The sequence below is a fragment of the Lutjanus erythropterus genome, chromosome 22 (assembly GCF_056507025.1).
Source record: "Lutjanus erythropterus isolate fLutEry1 chromosome 22, fLutEry1.hap2, whole genome shotgun sequence".
Taxonomy (NCBI): domain Eukaryota; kingdom Metazoa; phylum Chordata; class Actinopteri; order Lutjaniformes; family Lutjanidae; genus Lutjanus; species Lutjanus erythropterus.
In genome coordinates, this window is record NC_139338.1 from 19,604,757 (window position 1) to 19,625,376 (window position 20,620).

The 20,620-nt window shown below is 39.4% G+C and overlaps 1 protein-coding gene across 1 annotated transcript in view; it reads left to right on the top strand.

The window, feature by feature from the left end:
• cacna2d1a (calcium channel, voltage-dependent, alpha 2/delta subunit 1a) overlaps positions 1–20,620 on the top strand; it is a 115,186-nt gene that overhangs the window by 78,132 nt on the left and 16,434 nt on the right. The window contains exons 11-27 of the mRNA XM_084710710.1: positions 1,673–1,831; positions 3,152–3,256; positions 3,358–3,436; positions 4,219–4,268; positions 4,463–4,552; positions 5,173–5,235; positions 6,373–6,462; positions 6,599–6,673; positions 7,739–7,810; positions 7,964–8,035; positions 8,131–8,192; positions 9,592–9,668; positions 15,024–15,084; positions 15,253–15,359; positions 18,257–18,341; positions 18,562–18,624; positions 20,486–20,598. Of these exons, the coding sequence (XP_084566836.1) occupies positions 1,673–1,831; positions 3,152–3,256; positions 3,358–3,436; positions 4,219–4,268; positions 4,463–4,552; positions 5,173–5,235; positions 6,373–6,462; positions 6,599–6,673; positions 7,739–7,810; positions 7,964–8,035; positions 8,131–8,192; positions 9,592–9,668; positions 15,024–15,084; positions 15,253–15,359; positions 18,257–18,341; positions 18,562–18,624; positions 20,486–20,598 (1,423 nt within the window). The remainder of the gene's footprint in view (positions 1–1,672; positions 1,832–3,151; positions 3,257–3,357; positions 3,437–4,218; positions 4,269–4,462; positions 4,553–5,172; positions 5,236–6,372; positions 6,463–6,598; positions 6,674–7,738; positions 7,811–7,963; positions 8,036–8,130; positions 8,193–9,591; positions 9,669–15,023; positions 15,085–15,252; positions 15,360–18,256; positions 18,342–18,561; positions 18,625–20,485; positions 20,599–20,620) is intronic.

A 20,620-nucleotide genomic window follows, 5' to 3' on the forward strand; every position in this document is an offset into this window, starting at 1 on the left:
ATTTCTCTTTTTTTCCCGTGAATAATTTTGCAGGGTTTTTTTTTTTTTTTTATGAGCGATGAATGGGCTACTTTGTCTCTATCACACTAACTGCTTTGACAACTCACTTAAAAGTGCTGATTATCTTTTATAAGCTGACAATACAGGCAGTTATCTTGAAATGACTTATGTTTGTAGCTGCCCTTGTTACTATACTCAGAGACTACTAAGTATAAGTCTCTTTCAAGTACCATCTCTACCATTTTGTCACCATTATTTCACATTTTATGTAACCACAACTCTAAGAGTTTTGTTTTTCAGGTGGAGAATTTCCCTTTTTTTGCATGAGCAAAACGTTCATTTCATTCATGTAACCAGCTCTGCACATCCAAGCAAATGTTAAGGGGTAGTTTGGATTTTCTGATTTTCTGTATGCAGTACATACCCAAAGTCAGTGTATTACCTGCAGTAGACGGCGGCCGGCACACTTCCTGTTTGGAGAAGCAGCAGGAGCGCTGGTGTAGGAAGCTTAGCAATGTAAAATGGGCTGTGTTGACTGTAGGGCTGGGCAAAATGGCTTAAAAAAATAATATAAATAATACTTTTAGGCTATGATGCGATATAAGATGTATATCTTTTCATTCACATACCCAACAGGACTAGATGAATATATACTGAACAGCCTTGTAAGTTCAGAAAATTATATAACTGTAATGTAATGCAGCTTTCAAAAATATTTATATATTGATGCATAGGTAATACACTAACAATGGATGAAACCCCACTTCTAAAATCTGACTTATCCCTTTAATAAAAGAAAAAATGTGTATCGGATTAGTTTTGAACATGTGCAGGTACTTAAATTTGTGTTCTAAGAAATTATAAAAGCTGTGAAGGCGACACATCCTGTGTGTGTGTGCACGTTTGAGTGTGTGTGTGTGTGTGTGTGTGTGTGTGTGTGTGTGTGTGTGTGTGTGTGTTGAGCATGATCATGATTGCAGTCAAGGCCAAAACAGATGTTGGGTATTAATGAGCCATGTCCCAGTCCTCCATAGATGCTGTGTGTGTGTATAGGTTTATATTTGTGTGTGTGTGTGTGTGTGTGTTTGTGTGTGTGTGTGTGTGTGTTTGTGTGTGTGTGTGTGTGTCTGAATTGATAAGGTTCCATCTGTTCCTCCACATTAACTATTCACCAATATTAATCTGTAGACACTTTAAATGTAGAGCTGTGTAAATGTAATCTAACCAGTTACAGTCGTGTTTGTCTCTGTGGCATAATTCCTCCATAATCAAGCTCTTTGTTTTTTTTTGTTTTTGTTTTTTTTGCCTCCTTATGCCACTGCTTTCACATCCCTACCTGCTCTCCTGCCAATCCTTCCTTCTGCTCCTATAGCTCCCTTCGGTCTGTGCAGATTTGATTAAGACTGATTTCATTTCACACATGGTAGATTTTTGCAACAGCAAAGCCAAGACTTTCTGAAGTAGATTTCTTTACTTTCTAACATTATTTTAGTTCAAATGAAATCAATTTAATCTCTCTCTTGAAATACCATATGTTAAATCCTTCCTATATGTTCAAGGGATACTGCATGACTCCGTAACGAAGGGAAAACAGGCCACATATTTAACAGAAAATATGTGCAAGTGCCTTCCCTCTACTTCCCATCATCCCTCCTTCCCTCTTCCCCTCCAGTTCAATGATCACGCCGTGAGCGCGTCGTGCTTCCAGAACCTGGTGCAGGCCAACGTCCGCAACAAGAGGAGGCTGAAAGAGGCCGTGCAGGCGATCACAGCCAAGGGGATCACCAACTACAGAAGCGGCTTCGAGATGGCCTTCAACCAGCTCGCACAGGTAACGCGTCACGGTGACCTGCATGGAGGAAGACTTCTGTGGTATCTGTTTGTTCTATCTAAAAGGGTTCTTTCTGAAGGGCTGGGGTTCTACCCAAAACCATTTGCTTCTGAAGAACCCTTTTTTGAAGAAAGGATTTGTCAAATCTTCTTTGTAAGACTAGAGATTCCACCAAGAACCCTTTTCATCCAAAGAACCTTTTTTTAAAAGAAAGAGTTCTTCAAGGATTGTTGAGGATGTGAATGTTTAAAGACCCTCACCTGCAAATATTCAAATGTTTATCCATGTTTAAAATTGTATTTCAGTTCATTTTGCCTAATCTGTAGAACACAGTATGGTTCTCTGTAGAACACTCAGAAGAAAAGATTGCAGAAACCCTTATTTAAAAAGGGGTATTTTTAGATAACTCTCGGTGAGTTCTAGATAAAAAGGAATAGAGATGGGTTCTTGGTAAATTTCCCTTGGTGTATTCTCAATAAAAATCTGTTGTAATATAAAAGGTTCTCCGTAAAACCCCCTGGGTGGGTTCTAGATGAAAAAAAAAACATTGGAATAGAAAAGGGTTCTTGGTAGAATCTCCTGTGTTGTTTTTAGATGAAACCCTTAGAAGGTTGAAAGGTTCTGGATAGAACCTCCAGAGCAGGTTCTGAGTCAAACCATTGTACCATAGAGGGGTTCTCTATAGAACCTCTTAAAAGGGGTTTTGGGTGGAACCTTTAACAGTTGGTATAACTCATGTAGTGGAACTTTTATAAAAGATTCTTCCAAGAGCCAAAGAAAAAAGGTTCTACTACAGGAACAAGCTGACAAACCCTATAAGGTTCTAGTCAGCGTTTTTATTTTTTAGAGTGTGGGAGTGTGTGTGTATGTGTGTTTGGTGGATGTGTGTCGTGATGGTAACATTGAGGACGTCGCTGTCAATCTGTTGCGTTTAATTATTTTATCCACAAACGTCCCTTGAAAGATTCAGCCCATCCAGAGGCTCGATGAAACCCTGTGAAATCTATTTAACAGCCTGATTTAATTCGTGTTCATTTAATTTATCAATTTCATTCAATTATGAAAATAATGATGGAGCATAGGCCACACTGACAGCTCAATCCCAGCGGTGTTCTCATGAAGAGTGAGTATATGTCGACCTCTTCTGGTCGTTTTTGGACATTGCAGATTTTTGTGTCCATGCAAGAGTTTATGTTTCCTTGTCTTCTTCTGTAACTGCATATGTTTTAGTTTTCAATTCTGCTTCCTTTTTTAAGAATGTGTTACTATTAGCTTTCTTTGGTTAAAATTTATTTTATTTGCATTTTGTATTTTCCTCAGATGAATGTGTCAAGGGCCAACTGTAACAAGATCATCATGCTCTTCACTGACGGAGGAGAAGAGAAGGCAGAGGAGATCTTTAAAAAATACAACCCCAAGCAAGCGGTAGGACAGTGAACGCAACATGTTCAGAGAGTTGAAGAGAGCTGTTTTTGCTTTTCACCATCTATCAGATTTTTTTTTTGCTGACTCTTTTCTCCTCCCAGGTGCGCATCTTTACATTTTCAGTAGGTCAGCACAACTACGACAAAGCGCCGATACAGTGGATGGCCTGCCAAAATAAAGGTACAAAGCTGCATTTGAGCTCTCATTAAAAATTGTTTTATGTAGGTCGATAAACTCCATCATTTCCAACATTTCTCAGTCAAGGTTTTCTTAAGTCTCAAAAGCAAATCTTGTTTTTTTCCGTTACAAAAATGTCACGCATCACATTAGACCAGTCTGCTCATGTGGGCGGTCCTTGACATTACCATTTCTTTTTTTTTTTATTGGCGAGCAGTATTATTCTATGCTTTAGATAAGCCAAGAAGTTGTGGAGGCATCTCAAACTGCAAAGTAGAAGACCTGAAAACAAAAAGTTAAATTTTAAAACTTTTCCTGTAGCTATAATTCTGAGATCGTAACCAAAACACATGGTAATGATTTGCTGTCACGTTCCCCTCCTGATGCGTATTCTTCTGTAAGATGAAGGCCTGATTATAAACAATAAAAACTTCAATGCACCCAACTGTGATCCAAATGTAAATGATCGACAGGTCTTTACTAAACAGACGAACGCCAAACAACAGCTTAAGTCAAGTTTGTGCTCCAGGTCTCTGAATCACCTGGCTGTATATTATTGATTAATGCCCCCTGAATGTAAATGAGGTTTTTGGCACAGTTCTCACTTTGATTATAGGTTGTCAACCCCAGAATAATATTTTTGTCAGCTTTCAGATAAATACAAAAATTCACTCCACTAATTTGTCATTTGGGTTGTTTTATTTTCAGTTTTATGGGTGCTCTCTTCTAAATAAAGCTTCTGTTTTCACACTGGATGTTAGATTAAACTTGTATCTTTGTCTCAGGGTACTACTATGAGATCCCGTCTATAGGTGCCATCAGGATCAACACTCAGGTAAACTCACATTCACTCATACACCTCTGCCAAGGCTCTACTCATTTGTCCATGAGTGGTTGCTTCTATGCTTAACCTTTTCCCGCAGTTCTCTTCCTAACCAACTGTGTATTGTGCCCTCTTGTGGTCGAATGAGTGACGTGCAAATGAAAGCAAGTCAGAACTGAAGTTCTTCTCTCATCCTTCACTCGCAGGAGTATCTGGATGTTTTGGGCAGGCCCATGGTTAAGGACAGCAAAAAGGCCAAGCAGGTCCAGTGGACCAACGTCTACCTGGACGCGCTGGTACGTCATGACACACATAACAGATTGCACACAAGTTTATGTAAAGACAAGTGTGGGAAAACAGTGGCATCTGTAGTCAAATGTAGATAGTAGAAATCTGTTTAGTGTCAGATGAAGGATTTCAGATAAGTCCTGTTCAGTAATACTAAACATTTGCTGTTTGTCGTCCTGCTAAACTCAACTTCAACTCTGCTCCAGCAGTGTTTGTGAAAAGACAGATTAACTTTATTTCAAAAATGCTGCATTTTTTGTGGTGCTTACGATTCTGTCGAGATTAACTTTTAGTCGACCGTACAGATAAGAAAAGGAGTCTGGCGAATGGAGCCAAATGTTTTGGATGTTGTCATCCGTCTGCTGATAAGCTGTTGTCAACTATTGTGACTGTATTGACCCTGTCACCTCCAGAAACGTCTGCATTTTGTTACAGAAAACATCTTATTTTCAATCTGTAGCTGTCGGTTTTCCGATGACCCAGTGACACCGATGTGGAATTACACAAAAACAGATTACACAGCGTGACCTATTCTGTGAATTTATGAAATAAACATTTTTTTTTTTACATGACTTGTTGGCCTGCATACCTCATGTCTATTCAATGTGTTGTATGTTTGAATTTCCAGGAGCTTGGCCTGGTGATCACTGGAACTCTGCCTGTCTTCAACAAGACAAACACAGGCTCAAAGGTGGGAAAACAACTACTTTTGGATTCTCATGTTACTTACTTCTACGGAAAAGTATTAAAGATAGGCGGGGGAATGAGATGTTGTATTTTGAAAATAAAGTGGAAACGTCAAGAAGAAAACTGAAAGGTCGACAATGAAGATGAAAAGTTAAAAATAAAGTAAAAATAAAGTTGAAATGTTGAAAATAAAGATGAAATGTTAAGAGTAAAGTTTAAATAATGTCAAAATGTTGAAAAATAAAGTGAAAATATTAAGAATAAAGTCAGAATCAAGTCAAAATGTCAAGAATAAATTAGAAATTAAGCCATAACCATGAGAATAAAGTCAAAATGTTGAAATACTATTTTAACTTTATTCTCAAATCTTGACATTTCAAAGTTTTAGATTTTTTTTATTTATTAAACATCTTCCTCCTCTCTTTTTGTCCCTCAGGTCTGACTCTAATACTCCTCTGTACAGTTCATGTGGATCTTTATTTACTAATTTATTTTATAGGTATAGTTTTGTAAGTCTGACCTCTTTTTTTATTGTACATACTTATTCCCAGATTGTTTCTTGATTCACTAACAACTGGATAAATTTACTGTCTGTCTGACACTTTGACCCCATGAGAGATTTGAAGTTTGCGGTTTTGTGACACTCCATAATGTTTACCAGACTAAAAAAAACAAACATGCGACCTAAATACGCTCAATTATCATTTCGTCCTCTACCATTATCCTCCTCTTTATTGTGGCTCCCACTTATATCCTTTGTTGACGCTGAGGTCCCTCAGAGCCTCCACAGGAAGAGAATCTGGGACGTCATAAAGCAAATATCAAAAAGAGATCAAACCTGCGGAGCACAGTGACAAATGATCCAGTAGCTAAGTGCTTCAAGATGAGTTTACATGTCTATCTCGAAGGACCCAAGGTTACCTCCGCTACGTCTGAAAGCGAAGGCTGGAAATGCCTTGTCAGTGACTCATGGCGGCATGTAAAGCTTTTGGGAATGAGACTGTCCAGATTTCTATTGCACCCCATTTCCTTGAAATCATTCAGAATGCACAAAGGGACTTGACTCATCCAAAGAACAACAAGGACTCGTAAGCGGGTCTTACAGTGGCTCTTTTTTTTCCCGCTATGGTTTTCTTTTCAGAAACAGAATTTTCAAAACCAGCTCATCTTAGGGGTCATGGCCATTGATGTCTCCCTGGAAGACATCAAGAGACTCACGCCTCGGTTTACTGTAAGAGCAAACACACTACATAAATAAACACATACAGAAACCAGCCTATTTATACAGTAGATGCTATATTTGGTATGTAGGCTCCTCCGTCCTTCTTTTCACATATATCTCACTCTCCTTTTCCTTTTTCCTGTAGTTTGGACCAAATGGCTACTACTTTGCCATTGACCCCAATGGATATGTGCTGCTTCATCCTAATCTCCAACCACTGGTAGGTCAAATCACTCAACTATAATTCAGAGCTACCAGATGTTTTTATCATAAATGCTCTTATTTGAGATATCTGTGTAGTTTTCTAAAAATCCATTAGTTCACTTGTTCCCAGCCTGAGGATCCTGACCCTCACTGGAGGTCAGTTTTTAAAAGTTAAAGACCCCTCAGTTTGGCCTTGTGCCCTGCAGCCACAGTGGCCTCGACGTCTCGCCTGTACCGTCTCGGCTGATTTTGCAGTTTTCTCCTCTGTCTCTTTCCTGTCAGTACAGTTTTTTAGACACCAGTGTCTTTTGTTGAGATGCCGATTGGGCAACATCAAGTAAAATGCTGCAGACATAGCCGGTGGTGGGCTCATTTTTCAGTTTCTGTGGTTTACACTGGACTGAAAGGAGTCTCTGTTAACAGGGATAGACAGCTAGATAAGGAAAAGGGGTCACATAAGGAAAAATGCAGGGAACTGCTTGATTTATTGCTTATTAATACTGGTGCAGCCCATATGAAGTTCATTTTAGTTATATGACTGAGTTTTAGTAACTGTTAAATGTTATCAAAATGCACATTTGCAGAAACATTCAATATTTCCATTGTCCTGCATAGAAAATAGGATTTTTAGTATTGAACTGACATAGCACAGCATCTCTGCTGCAGAGACAGTGTCAGCCTGAATTACCACACTGACTGTGTTTGTATCATTTGGCTGACTTTTCTGTTCTTTTTCTTTTTTCTTTTTTTTTTCTCAAATGTCCTGATTATATGAGTCCAGAAAGATGTTTGTTCAAACATGGCAAGATGTTTCTTGTTGACCTTTGAGATATGCGCTCTTCTTGTAAACTATGCAGGCACAGATTGGTCACAGATGATTACAACAATCATCAGTCAGTGCTAACAAATGAATTAATCTATAATTAGTTCCCTCTTCAAGGCTACAAAAAAAGGAATTTGTTTTGGAAACAGAAGATCAATAACCGATGTCTACTGCTTAATTTTCGTCCTTTGTACTCAAAGCCCACAAATTCTGAATTATAGTATGAAACACAGACTAATTGCTTTCATTTCCATGTAGACGGCCAAGTTTCATGAACCTGTAACACTGGACTTCCTGGATGCAGAGCTGGAGAACAACATCAAAGTGGAGGTTTGGAAAAATAGATTACTCTAGCTCTTATGATTCCATGAGCTCATATGATAATCAATAGCATCATCATGTCTGCATATAGCATGACTGTTTTTTTATTATTTTCCTTTTTTAATTGATTCTTTCATTTATTTTGGATTATTTGGTCAACAGATAAGAAGACAAATGATCGACGGTCAAACAGGGAATTACACAATATCTACGCTGGTGAAATCCCAAGATGAGGTAATTTTATTTTGAAAGGATGTTGGAGTCTAAGAGAGTTATAAGTATTTGCTGAGGAAATGTAACATGCACTGACTAAACTGTTGCCCTTAAAGCGCTACATTGACTTAGGTCAAAGGACGTACACCTTCGCACCGGTGAAGGGGACAGATTACAGGTAAATATCATACGTTAAGTATCTCTCATGAAGTGATAAATCAATCGCATGTGGAAAGTAATTTTTACTAAGCTTAACTCCAGAAATAGAGCAACTCCAGATGCTTTGCACTGACACAGTTTGTCGTAATTGCATAAAAACATTTTGTTTTCATTGGTACTGGAGCTGGACGGTGGTGTTAAGTTCAGGATGAAGTCCAGACACAAATTTAAAGTGTTTTAGCCATGAGGGGCCACTGTTCACAACTTGTGTGTAGTATTTTGGAAATTTCAGCCTCCTGCTATGAAATGCTTAGCAGGACTTACTGACAGATTTGCTTTGGTGCTATTATGATTTATTTTTTTCTCAAAACATTTTCTCTTTGGGTGTTTTTGCATGTTAGCTGGTTGGTTGAGCAAGATCGTATGCATGCAGTTAATGTCTTACACAATAAAATGCTTAATTGATTTAACAAAAATGTAGATTAACAACTTTTCATGCAAAAACTGTAGTAAAATCAATAATAATGTAGAGGATTAATGGGTAACTTAGGTATTTTTCAACCTAGAGCCTATTTTCCCATGTTTTTGTTCCTAAGTAACCAATGGAGACAACAATTTTTGAAATTGGCCCAGTGTTTAGGCAGAGCGCTGCAGCTGGTAGAAATGAAATCAAACTACAAGGTAATCCCTCTCGGCAACTGTGCACCATCAAAGTAAAATCATTTGTTTTTGACACTGACAGACTCAGATTTTTAGTTTTTCTTGTGCCTGACAACATTATGGAAAGGACTGCTAGACGGACCTTTTTATTTATCTAGAAATGGTTGTTTCATTTCTCTTGCCAAACCAACCAAACTCCCTTGGCAGAACTGTAATTTTAATATTGCCACGGCCATCTACGTTTGACAGAAACAAATTAAATCTCACTAAAAACGCCTTGGCTTGTCTCACTGCTGCCCCGACCATCACCAGCTCTGGTTGTTGGGTCAAAATAAACCCTTTATTACCCCAGCAAGATATGAAAATATTGGGAGAGGAATGAGAGGAAGGTGACACATCAGAGAAGCAGGGGGATTATGCATGTTATCATCTAACATGGTGAACTAAGAAATTACGTCAACCAAACCAGAGCCAGTGATTGTTGGAGCAGTGGAAAGACAAGCCAAGACAGTCTTGGTGAATTTTTATTTTGTTCCTGTCAAATGTGAATGAAAATGAAGATGTTAATGGTTATTTAAGACACAGGCGTGATTATGAAAATGCTCAAAAACACTATATACAATACAAACAGTAAATACTATACTAATACAGGATGTAAACTGATGTGCAGACAGCTCTCCCTAAATACTGGAGCAAATATCAATATATTTTTCATGTTTGGGTATGAGATTAAATTGTGTGTGTGTGTCCTCTCTCAGCCTGGCCCTGGTCCTTCCTGAGTACAGTATGCATTACATCCAGGCCGACTTCAGCGACACGATCACCCAGGCAAAATGTAAGTGCCACCTAAATCAGTTCAATCTCTTACTTTTTCCACTCAATAACATTTACCCTCCATTTAAACAGACAGCGGACAAATGTTGCTGGTTGGAAAATGACTGCTAATGTTCTCCGGTGACATTACTGCTCTCCATGTAAGGCTGAGAAACACTCGTGCCTCGGCTTATGGTTTCTATCCATCACTTATAGTGCCCCATACTCATATACATATACAATCATACCCCTTGCATGCCCTCCCCTCTTGTGTCGCTATGGCAACACACACCCTCAGTTGTGGTGCTGTTCAAAGTTTTTGTTGCCAGACAGCGGGACGAGTGGCTCCAGTGTCCCCTTTCACACATATAGTACTCATCAATTCATTTGCTGTGCAGCTAAGTACCTCTCTTTATGTGTGTGTGTGTGTGTCTCTGTGTGTCTGCGTGTACACAAGTGGTTCTGTGTGTCCGTCAAGCCTATTGGATGCTATACAGTGGATCAGAGGTTCCATATGTGTGCCGTTGTCGTCTCATGTCTCTTTTGAGCCCTGTCTGTTCCCACCAGTAAAAGATGTCATTGACTCATAGTGTTACTCAAAGGACAGTTTTATAGCGTGTATGTGAGTGTGTGTGTGTGTGTGTGTGTGTGTGTGTGTGTGTGTGTGTGTGTGTGTGCGCGCGCTCAGTGCAGTTAACATGGAGCCGTCCCTGGCTAGGCTAGAGTCTGTCCCTCTGTCTCCATGTTTGCCAGTCCGCCTGGCTGCACTCAGTGCAAAGTAAAGTCGGCTTTTGTGTTTTTGTGACATACAGCGAACCAGTTAAATCGTTACCAACCATTTTTCTAAACGTAAGCACGACCAGATTTGGCCAACAAGCAAGTTGAGTGTCACTGGTCTAAGATGTAGCTGTAAGAAAAATGAGATCAGAGGATAAACAGGACACAAACATGGCTTTGTTTTAATAAGGTGATAAATTTAGTCGTTGTTGCTCTAAACTGGTCGCCGTTTTGCAGCTTAAATCTTGACTTATCTGTAAACTGACCAGCAGAGAGAGTAAATAACTTTGACATTGTAAAGGCAACAAAATGCATTTTTTCTCTGTAAGCTGTTTTCCCTATTAAATGCAAACAGTGGTTTTAATATAGTATATAGTATATAAAAATGTGTGAAATCCAGTGATGTTTTTTCTCACTACGCACAAAGATGTACACACCGCTGCACTCATTTTCACATGTTTGAAAAATGAGTGTTTATTTCATGAACACAACCGTTTTTGTCATTTGGGAGGACATTGCACTGATTTGCGTTCAGTCCCTGGGGCCATAACAACTACAATACAATCTCAGCTCTACATCTCACCATAACCTTAACCCAGTAACTTCAGTCTGCATACGAAAGAGGAATTTACACTTGGAAAACTGCATGTAGTGCATGCACCAAAGTCCAGTCCTTTTTTGGAGAGTAAAAAAAAATTATATATTTGAAAAAAAAAATCAGAACCAGCGTCTCTTTCCAAAACTCATGACCATTACACCATTACATCAGATAATACAAAGACCTTATTGTGAGAAGTTTCATGTAGCAACTACTTTCTTTCTGCAGTGGAACTACTTTAGAAACTACTGGAACTACTTTCTTTCTCTAAGGTCTATGGATAATCTTGAGTAACCAGGTCATGATTTTTGGGAAGACACACTGGTTTTGTATTTTTTGAATATATATTTTTGGGCTCCTTGAACACCAAAACTCTGCAACTCAGAACAGAAGCATTTTGTTTTCCTTGTCTGTTTTTCCTCATTTAGTGGCTTCTGATTAACAATGACAATTGTGTTACGCTGAATCAAGCTGGCGTCTGCTCTCAGAAGCAGCGCTTCGCATGCAACGCGCGCCCACACAGTGTGTCGCAGATGGTGTGTGTGTGTTTGTGTCTGTGTGTGCATGTATGTGTTTAACCCCCACCTGTTCCAATGGTCCTCAGATGTGGTTTTGGCACTAACCCGCTGTAGCAAGAGGGACAGGATGTTTGCATTATTTAAAGGTGAAGCCATAAAGGAGAAAGCTGTGAGTCTGCGCCTCAGAACATGAGTTGATGTTTTTCTTTGTTTTCTCTAGTTTTCTCTTTTTTTGACTCACTTTGAGTTTTACAACCTTGTTAAACAAGTCCTAATGAAAGACAGGATCGCTCCTAACACACTAAGCATCGTCTCTTCTGTTTGTCCTTCTGTGTGCTTTGTCAGCAGTTTTGTCTTGTTTGTGGTCATTGAATCAAACATCTCCACAGAATGTTTTAAACGCTGTGGTTTAACTGAGATGGAAGACAATTTCTGCCAGTATGATGAAAAAAAAAATCCATTATAACGAGAAACTTTCTCAAAGTAATGACTTATAGGTTTTGGTAACACTCAATGTAAAGGGGTGTTCATAAGATTGCCATTACACTGTTATAATCATGTTTAGATGCCTGTTATGAACATGAAAGAGACTTTAAGAATATTTGTGGCTGTTTTCATTAAGTGACATTAATCCATTTTAAATTTTACGCAAAGTTGACATTGTTTGAGATGTCTTTGTTATGACAACTTGACATTAATCAAGACAAAAAATGTCTTTGTTATGACATCTTGACATTAAGTAAGACAGCATAACCTGTCTAGTCTTTATCATGGCAACTTGACATTATCAAGCAAAAAGAAACTGTTTAGCTTTATGTTTTAACATTAAATTTGTAGTAAAGTCGAGTTGTCATAACAATGACATTTTTGTCTTGGTTAAAGTCAAGTTACCATGAAGGGATGAAGGGGTGTTCATAATACTGTCCTAACAAATACATTATTGGTTAATTAATGTCAAGTTGTCGTAACAAAGACATTTCAAACGCTGTCAAGTCAGAACTGATCAAATGACACCTAATGATAACAGTCACAAAGACTCCTTCATGTCATGGCAGGTGTCATAACATGGTTATGAGAGTGTAATGGCAGTCTTATGTACACACCTTCAAATAAAGTGTTTTGAGAACATTTGATTGAACTTATAATTACATTCAGGATCTTTTCTCATCACTTTGCTGGAAATGGGCTTTTATAGCAACTCAATCCTGATTTGTGTTTGTTTTATACTTTTTCAGAGGGTGAATATAAATTTAAAAACTGAAGTGAACTTGAAAACATGTCAAGCCCCAATTCCCACATCTATTTGTTATGCATTTGTGAAGCTTTGCTTGTCTCTGTGTGTTATGTTGATTCATGCTGAAGTCCATTCACATTTTGGAAGGATTGTAGCTGCTCGTCGTAGATGTTGCACCGATTCGGTTATTCACAAAAGTGGCAGGGATGTCATCATCAGTGCGAAAAGGCGTGCGAAAGTGCAGAAAATATAAGCAGTCGTCACTCCCCAAATCTCCCTGCTATCCATCATTACTAGATACTTTGTTGGATTAGTAAGTGGTGACCGAATATCAAAGAAAAAGCACATGGGTGCAATTATTTCCCAATCATGACCACCAAAGAGGACAAGGAGTAGCCCATGTCGTCATGAGAAATTTCTCTGTACAGTATAATCAACTGTCGACACGACAGGCTTTGGAGAATGTCAAAGGAATGTTAAAGGTTATGAGCTGTGTTTAATATTCCTTCAGCGCAGTATTGTAATGCAAATACACCTCTGAAGTGCAGTCACTCCACAGACTTACAGTATCACCAGAGGAATGCTAATACTAATGCTAAAAACACATCCAAATCATAACTTTAAAAGCTCCTGACCACATTTTAAGCCTCCCCTTGTGCTCTCCATCAGCACTGTCTCCATTTACATCCAAAGGCCTAAAACCTTTTTGTTGGAATCCCAATATTTCTATTCAGGACTCGCTCTGTGAATAAAATATTGTGCCACCTTTGACCCCAGTGGTTTTACCCTGTCTTTTTTCCCTCCTTTTTTTCCCTCTTGTCTTTTCCTCCCTGGGGGATGATTCTCTCGTTCGCTCCCTTTCTCTCTGCTGGGATTTTTTTCCACTCCAGGGGAAAATGGCAAGTATTTTTTCCTTTACTTTCATCTCTCTCCTCCTGTTCTTGAGCCTTGTTGGTCCTTTACCCAGCCTGTCTGGCCAAGTCTATTCTGGTCCTTCTTATTTATTTATACCTGATTTTCAGCTGTTTGTGCAAGACTTTATTCTGTACAGTGTTACATTTCTGTAACCTTTGCCAGATCTGTGAGCTATGTGTTAAACATAGCTGTAATTTCCCGAGTCTCCCTTTGTGAGTACCAACCGCTCACTTTACAGAGATAATTTAAACTTACTCATAAGACTGGAGATTTTTTAGAAGGAAAGTTGTGGCAGTGTTGAATATGTGGAGTTCTGCTGCTAATGTTTTTCTACTCAGTCTGTCAAGAGATAAAATCTCATTTCAGTTTTTGGTCCCTGTAGGAGTTCTGTCTCTTATTGATGCACTGTTAAATATTCAACAGGTGTTACGTCCTGCCCAGTGGAGCACCGTCTCATCCGTATACAATGATTATTTCAGTTTAATTTCAACTCTCTATTATTAAAGGAATAGTTGGGTTTCTTTGAAGTGGGTTGTATGAGGTTCTTAAAGATCGTCAGTGTATTATGCACAGTATATGCTGGTCGGCAGTATGGATTAATATTATAGTAACAGGAAATGGTCTTGATAAGTTTTCCAAGTTTGTTATGTTTTGTCAAGTACATAACAAAATATATTACATGGCCCAGTGTATGCAATATTCAGAATATTTTCACCAAATTATTCTGCCAGCAAATAGCCTTTTCCAACAGAAAACAGCCATTACATGATCCAGATATCGCTTTCTGTTGCTCAACCAGACTCCATTGGCAACAACAGTAATTTTACCTTGCAGAACGCAGGAGTTGCTGGTCTAAAGCTGCCTACATCTCTAAGTTTGTTTGTGTTATTATGTGACTTTGGTGGACCTGAACTAACCTTTTATAACTCCAAAGTCACACAGTAACACAAACAAACTAACCAACTGAGGCAGTGGTAGACCAACAACTCCCATGTTATATGAGGTAGATTTACTGTTTTTGCCATTGGAGTTTGATTGATTTGGAGAGAGCAATATTTGGTTTATATAATGGTGGTTTCCTGTCAGGACAGGCTGTCTCATGGAAAGGTAAAGCCATACTGATTTTTTTTAGGTGGACCTTTTTTAGGTGGCTAAAATGCAGTATAATTTGCTGACCGTGTCCTCAGCATTTCATTGCTTAGCCTCTTATGCCAGTACTTCTGCTGCTTCTGAAAACTGGGGCAGACCATCATACAACCCCACTTTAAATAATCCAAAATACCCCTTTAAACCTGCATGGGAGGAAACTTAATAATGCTTTATACCTTTCACCAGTTTCTGAAAGCCTGCTGGCGGACAAGTTTGATGAATATGGCTATACATTTATTGCACCAAGGTAAGATGACATGTAGTTTATTTGAATTACATTTTCCTAACAATTTGAAAACAATATATATTTTTTTACTCCTAGTGTGACTAATATGACTCAGTATAGAGGCAAACTTGTGATTTGCTTTTTTCCTGTTTACATTAGTTCACTATAAAGTTCTTTTGTTTCCCACAGGGTGTACTGTAAGGACTTAAAGCCACCTGATAAGTACAAAAACAACACTGAGTTCCTCATGGAGTTCAACAATTACATTGACACGAAGACTCCCAACCATCCCTTGTGTGAGTATCAAAAATGAATAAACGTTCTTTGAAATACAGCTTTCCTCCTTGCATGTGCCTGGTGCCATCAGCTCTGAATTTTTGTCTTGAGAATCAGAACTTTTTTTTTTTTTTTTTATCAGATCTTATTGTACTCTGCAGCACACTTGGACCTCATTCTCACTACAGACTCCTATTTACATCTCAAAGAGCTGCTAAGCCTTACAGTATTAGCTGTAGTATGTATATGTGAATGAATCCCAGCCATCTGGCTTGGCATTAAGGTGTGCATTGAAAATTTAATGGAAGAGCGTCAAGTGAAACCTATTCCCAGAGGTCTCTCTTTGCAGTGAAATACAGGTCTGGCTGTTTGGTGTGCATGAGCAGGCAAAGCTTTGTGATGTGGAACCCCTGTGTTCGTGTTACCCATTTGATGCTAACTCTAAAAGTCTGACCATCACACGCCTGAGTGCACATGTGTGAGGCACGTCGGCTTAGATGTGACACACACGCGCTCACACACACGCACAATATTCACCAGTAATATGCCTTCCACACCCCACCTATAGCCGCTCGACCTCATCCAATTACTGTGTGTTTGTGAGAAAGAGCAGGACACGTCAAGCCAGGAGCACGAGAGGAGCAATAAAACACAAATCAGGGGCCAGTGGACCTTCTCCCAAACATCTGACCAACGCATTAACATCCTCGCCATACGCTCATTGATATGCATCACCCACATTTTTTGAGGACAACAAAAGGTCCCTGGATATTTGTAAAAGACTGCCTTTAAGTTCAGTGTGATGATTTGAGTTTGAGAACTCCTCAACATGATCAATCCAATAAAACTTTTCATCCAAATGAAATAGTACTTTCACCATTATTAGCTGCTAGTTTAATGGAGTCCACAGGGAGTTCAGTGAGGGGGTGGGGGGTATGGCCCTTGTGGACTATTGGCGGCTTGAGTATCGTTACACGGTTTGCTTGGTTAAGCCACTGCAGTGGCGAAGAAGTTGAAGTACATTAGGAATTCCTGGGCTGCCTTCAATAAAGGATCCCTAATGAAAACCACTGCACAAGGAGGGAAGGTGGGGTAGGGGGAGAAATAAAGTGTTACACCAGCTGTTTTCTCTGATGTGTGTGGTGTGTCATAAAGGCTGGAGGAGGTGGTGGGGGTATATTGACGAGCCTCGATGTTAATGGACTGGAGCGGGTCGTCGGAGAGTTCAAAGTGGCGGGCGCAACCAAAAAAATGGGCAAACGGCTTTTATCGCCTGTTATGTTTGTCATGTGGTCTTGTCGGACGTCTCAAAATATAATTTGTTACACCTTAACCAACCCACCACCTACATCTTGTCAGCATCAGGCACATTTATCAAAAGCCTTTTTAACCCATAGATCCCAACCCCAGTTATATTGTACACCTATATCATATAAACCAATAAACAAAAACAAAAAATACATTTATTTCTATTTTTTTATATTAAAATCATACAACACTCAATCATGTTCTCTTCCTACAAAACAAAATATGGGGTGTGCTTATGTAAGCTAGACCAAGCAATAATATCATGTCATCCACCTGCCAATCAATCTTCAACTTTCAGTGGTGCAGAGCTAAGGCTAAGTCTCGTTATTCCCCAAATACAGTCGATATAGGCCTGTTATCTAAAATATATTCAGTTTGGGGAAAATGATATCTGTGACAGCAGGTTAAAGTGGCCTTTTGCTACTTGGAGAAGGTCACACTGATTAATGTTAACCATACATAAACGCAACTTTATAACTTTATATTAACCTTATTTTATGGAGAACATGCTTTCTGGTTGGATGTCCTTCAGCTGCTCAGCTTCAACTCTGAGTCAGATTTTCTTCTAACTTAGCCATCGATAGCAGGCAACAGGGAATACAGTGCGGTGGTGATTGATGAAGTCTCCTGATGGAAAGACAACTTTGCTTTTTGCTAAAGTAGCTAACTGCTAACTGCTGTTAGCTCAATTAGCCATGCAACTAAGTTAGCTGACTCAACCCTGGTGTGCAGTTTCTGTTGTCAAACCTCTGTCAGTCTCGCCGTCGATGTTCGGATCTAGTCCCATCTTGTTCACTGGGACCTCCCAGTCCAGGAAGAGTCAGCTTGGTCAATAGACAGATGTCTGTAGCTATATGGCCGGGAGGGCCATTGCGTTAACACTCACTCAGCACTTTTGGCTTCTGAGACAAGTTCCTCCCTAGCTGCCTAATTTTACAGGAAACACATAAATATGCTGAACCAAATAGCACTCTGATTTCCATTTCATGTGGACTTTAAATACATATTTTATTGCCTCGGTTTGATTAAAAGATTGTTCCTGCTTCGTCCTTGTTTCATAAGACAATTTAGAGATATAACCTTCATAGACCGCCCATCTGTCTGTCCAATTGGTTCCGTTCAGTTGCTTCAACTTTTCTGGCATTTGGACCTTTTTAGATGCTTGTAAGTTTAGCAGTATATCAAGTGACGCTTATCCCCATGTTGCACTCAATTTGAAATTCATTCTGGATGCCTAAAATGTGATGTAAACTTTAAAATATTCCCAAGCTTTTCCTTATTTTGCATTTTCTTTGTCTTTCTGGTATCATATATACTCTGGGGATCTGATCTATGTTTCTTTTTGGTTTCTTTCCTTCCTTCTCTCTTTTTTCTCACATAATTATTCGTTCCCTGTTGGCTGTTGATGCTCCTCAGGCATTTATCCTAAATTCCAGCAGATTCCTGTAAACCTTGAAGGCTCAAAAGTCTGAAAGACCAAAAAGGACATCTTTAAAGTTGATCAAGGATTTGACAGACGTTTACTTTGACAATTTCTAATCAGGTGGCAGAAAATGAAAATGATGAAAAAGATGACATGTTGAGGCTCAAGTGATGTTTTGCTCTTCAGGTAACGTGGAGCTGGTGAACCGCTTGCTCCTGGACGCTGGCATCACCTCAGAACTGATCAAGTACTGGAAAACTAACGAGTTGCAGTAAGTTTTTACTACTTTACCATCAATGTTGTTTGTCATCCAGCGAAATGTGGCATCAGTTATTTGTTACTTGGTATTCAGTAATGAATGTCCAAGTGGAAAAATTGAACACAGATGGTTCAAGTATTTCAGCATCACCAGTAAATGTCATGCAGCCATAAAGCACGTTCCAGGTTTTTGTAACTGTATGTTTTATAGCTTTATCTTCTCTGCTTGTCAGGCCTGGTGTCTTGGCCAGATTTGTTGCCACCGAAGGAGGAATCACACGGGTCTACCCCAAAAGGTACTTGTCTAGCTCATGCAGGATGGGGTTGATTTAGGAGCATGGGAAGGAGTAGATAATATGTTAAGGATTATCTGATAAAGAATAATGATGTGGTCTGCTAAGAAAGCTGCAGCTTACCCATGAAGTGCGTTATATTCTATAAATAACATAGATCCATTGCTGTTTTTTCATGTCTGAGTCATGGTGGTAGCAGGCTAAGCAAAGCAGGCCATAGGTCCTTATCCCTATATGCCGAGCTACCTCTTCCTGTTACCACTGGGGGATCCCAAGAGTTTCCTTTGCCAGATATGATATATAATCCCTTCAGCAAGTTTTCGTCCTGGCCTGGGGTATCCTTCTAGTGAAACGTTGCTGGAATGCCTACAAGGAGACATTCAAGACACATCCTAATCAAGTGTCCAAACCACCTCAATTTCTTCAACTTAAATGGTCCATAGCAGTGGATCTTTCACTGCCAATCATGCCTATATATTCTGGCCATTTCCTAAGCTGGGTGTAAACTGGGGAGAGGTATTTGAGGCCCTTCAAGAGGTTTTTCAATAAGATATTCCTCACAGTGGCACCACTGGGTCTAATACCTAAAAGTCTGAATGGGACGGCCAAGAAATACCTCTTAAATCTATTTCTTACAGCCACTTTGAAATCTATGACCATTAGATGGCTGAAACCAGACCCTCCCACACTTAATACATGGATCCAAAAAGTTCAGGACCTTTATCAGATGGAACAAATTAAGCAAATTAATTACAGCTCCAAAAATCCACCATTACTAAACGGTGGATCCCTGTCATGGCTTTATTAATACAATGAGGTTTATAGAGGCACTACGCTCAACTCTAACTTTTATATCTAGACACATCACAGACATATTACATGTCATCTTCCCTAGAGTAAATTTTGCCCCTGAATTTTTACCTGTGGGATTGTACTTTTGAGTGGACAAATACTTTTTTGTCTTTTTTTGGTCAAATCTGTCTTCTCAACAACAATCCAGTACAATAATCAGTGGTGTGGTAGACGCTGCAATCCAATCTGGATGAGCCCTTTGTACACAGAGATCCCACAATATTGCAGAAACAAAGGCCTGTCATTACACCGGCTTTGCTTTTTTCACTGAACCAAACATGGCTGTGTCAGGGCCAGTTTCCAGGTGTGGATGGCCAGTTAATCAACCATTTGCCAAACCAGGGGTAACTGTGGCCTGAGGTGGAGTCAAAGGTCATAGGCAGGGCTTACCTGGCTTTGGGAAAAGGTGCAGGTAATTTAAGTAGAAATATTAACTAACAATATTGGTCAAAAGAGGACATTAGGTCTATGTCAGCAACAACAAACAAACAGCCACTTCAGTTAGCATTATATTCCTTTTCTTAACAGCTTCTGCAGCAGGACTTTGGTGCCCAGCATGTAGACTTTATATCACACAATAGCTCAATTGGAGCTGCCACCTCACACTTCCTACTCACATGAAACGGGCAGGACTGATAGCTTGTACACCAAGGCAGCATGTAATGGGAGGCTCTTATGGCAATACTGCAGGGTTATCAGCATGATAGTGGAAACAATTTTTTATTCTCGTGGGTTTGAGGCCAGAGACCATTAACACCCACTGGTTTGAAGATAGCCCTTGGTCACAGCGGCACTACGGTGTAAAAGCATCTATTTTTAATTACATTATACATATGTTAATCAGTATGTCAGACTGTGACAATTATTTTAATTACTATCTCACAAAGAAACTGAGATTGCAGATGGTCCGTAGTTCTTGAAGAAATCTGGGACGTACTGTAGTGTTTTTCTCGAGCAGAGGTTTGATAATTGCATGCGCCTTGTGTGTTGTTCTGTATAATTTGTCTGACAGTGCTGGGCTGCTGTGGGAAGAAGAAGAGGAAACGTATGAGTCAAGTTTCTATAAGAGAAGTTTGGACAATGATCTGTACATCTTCACTCCAGCTCCCTTCTCGAAGGAGAACTGTGAGTGAAAGTCAACACATAT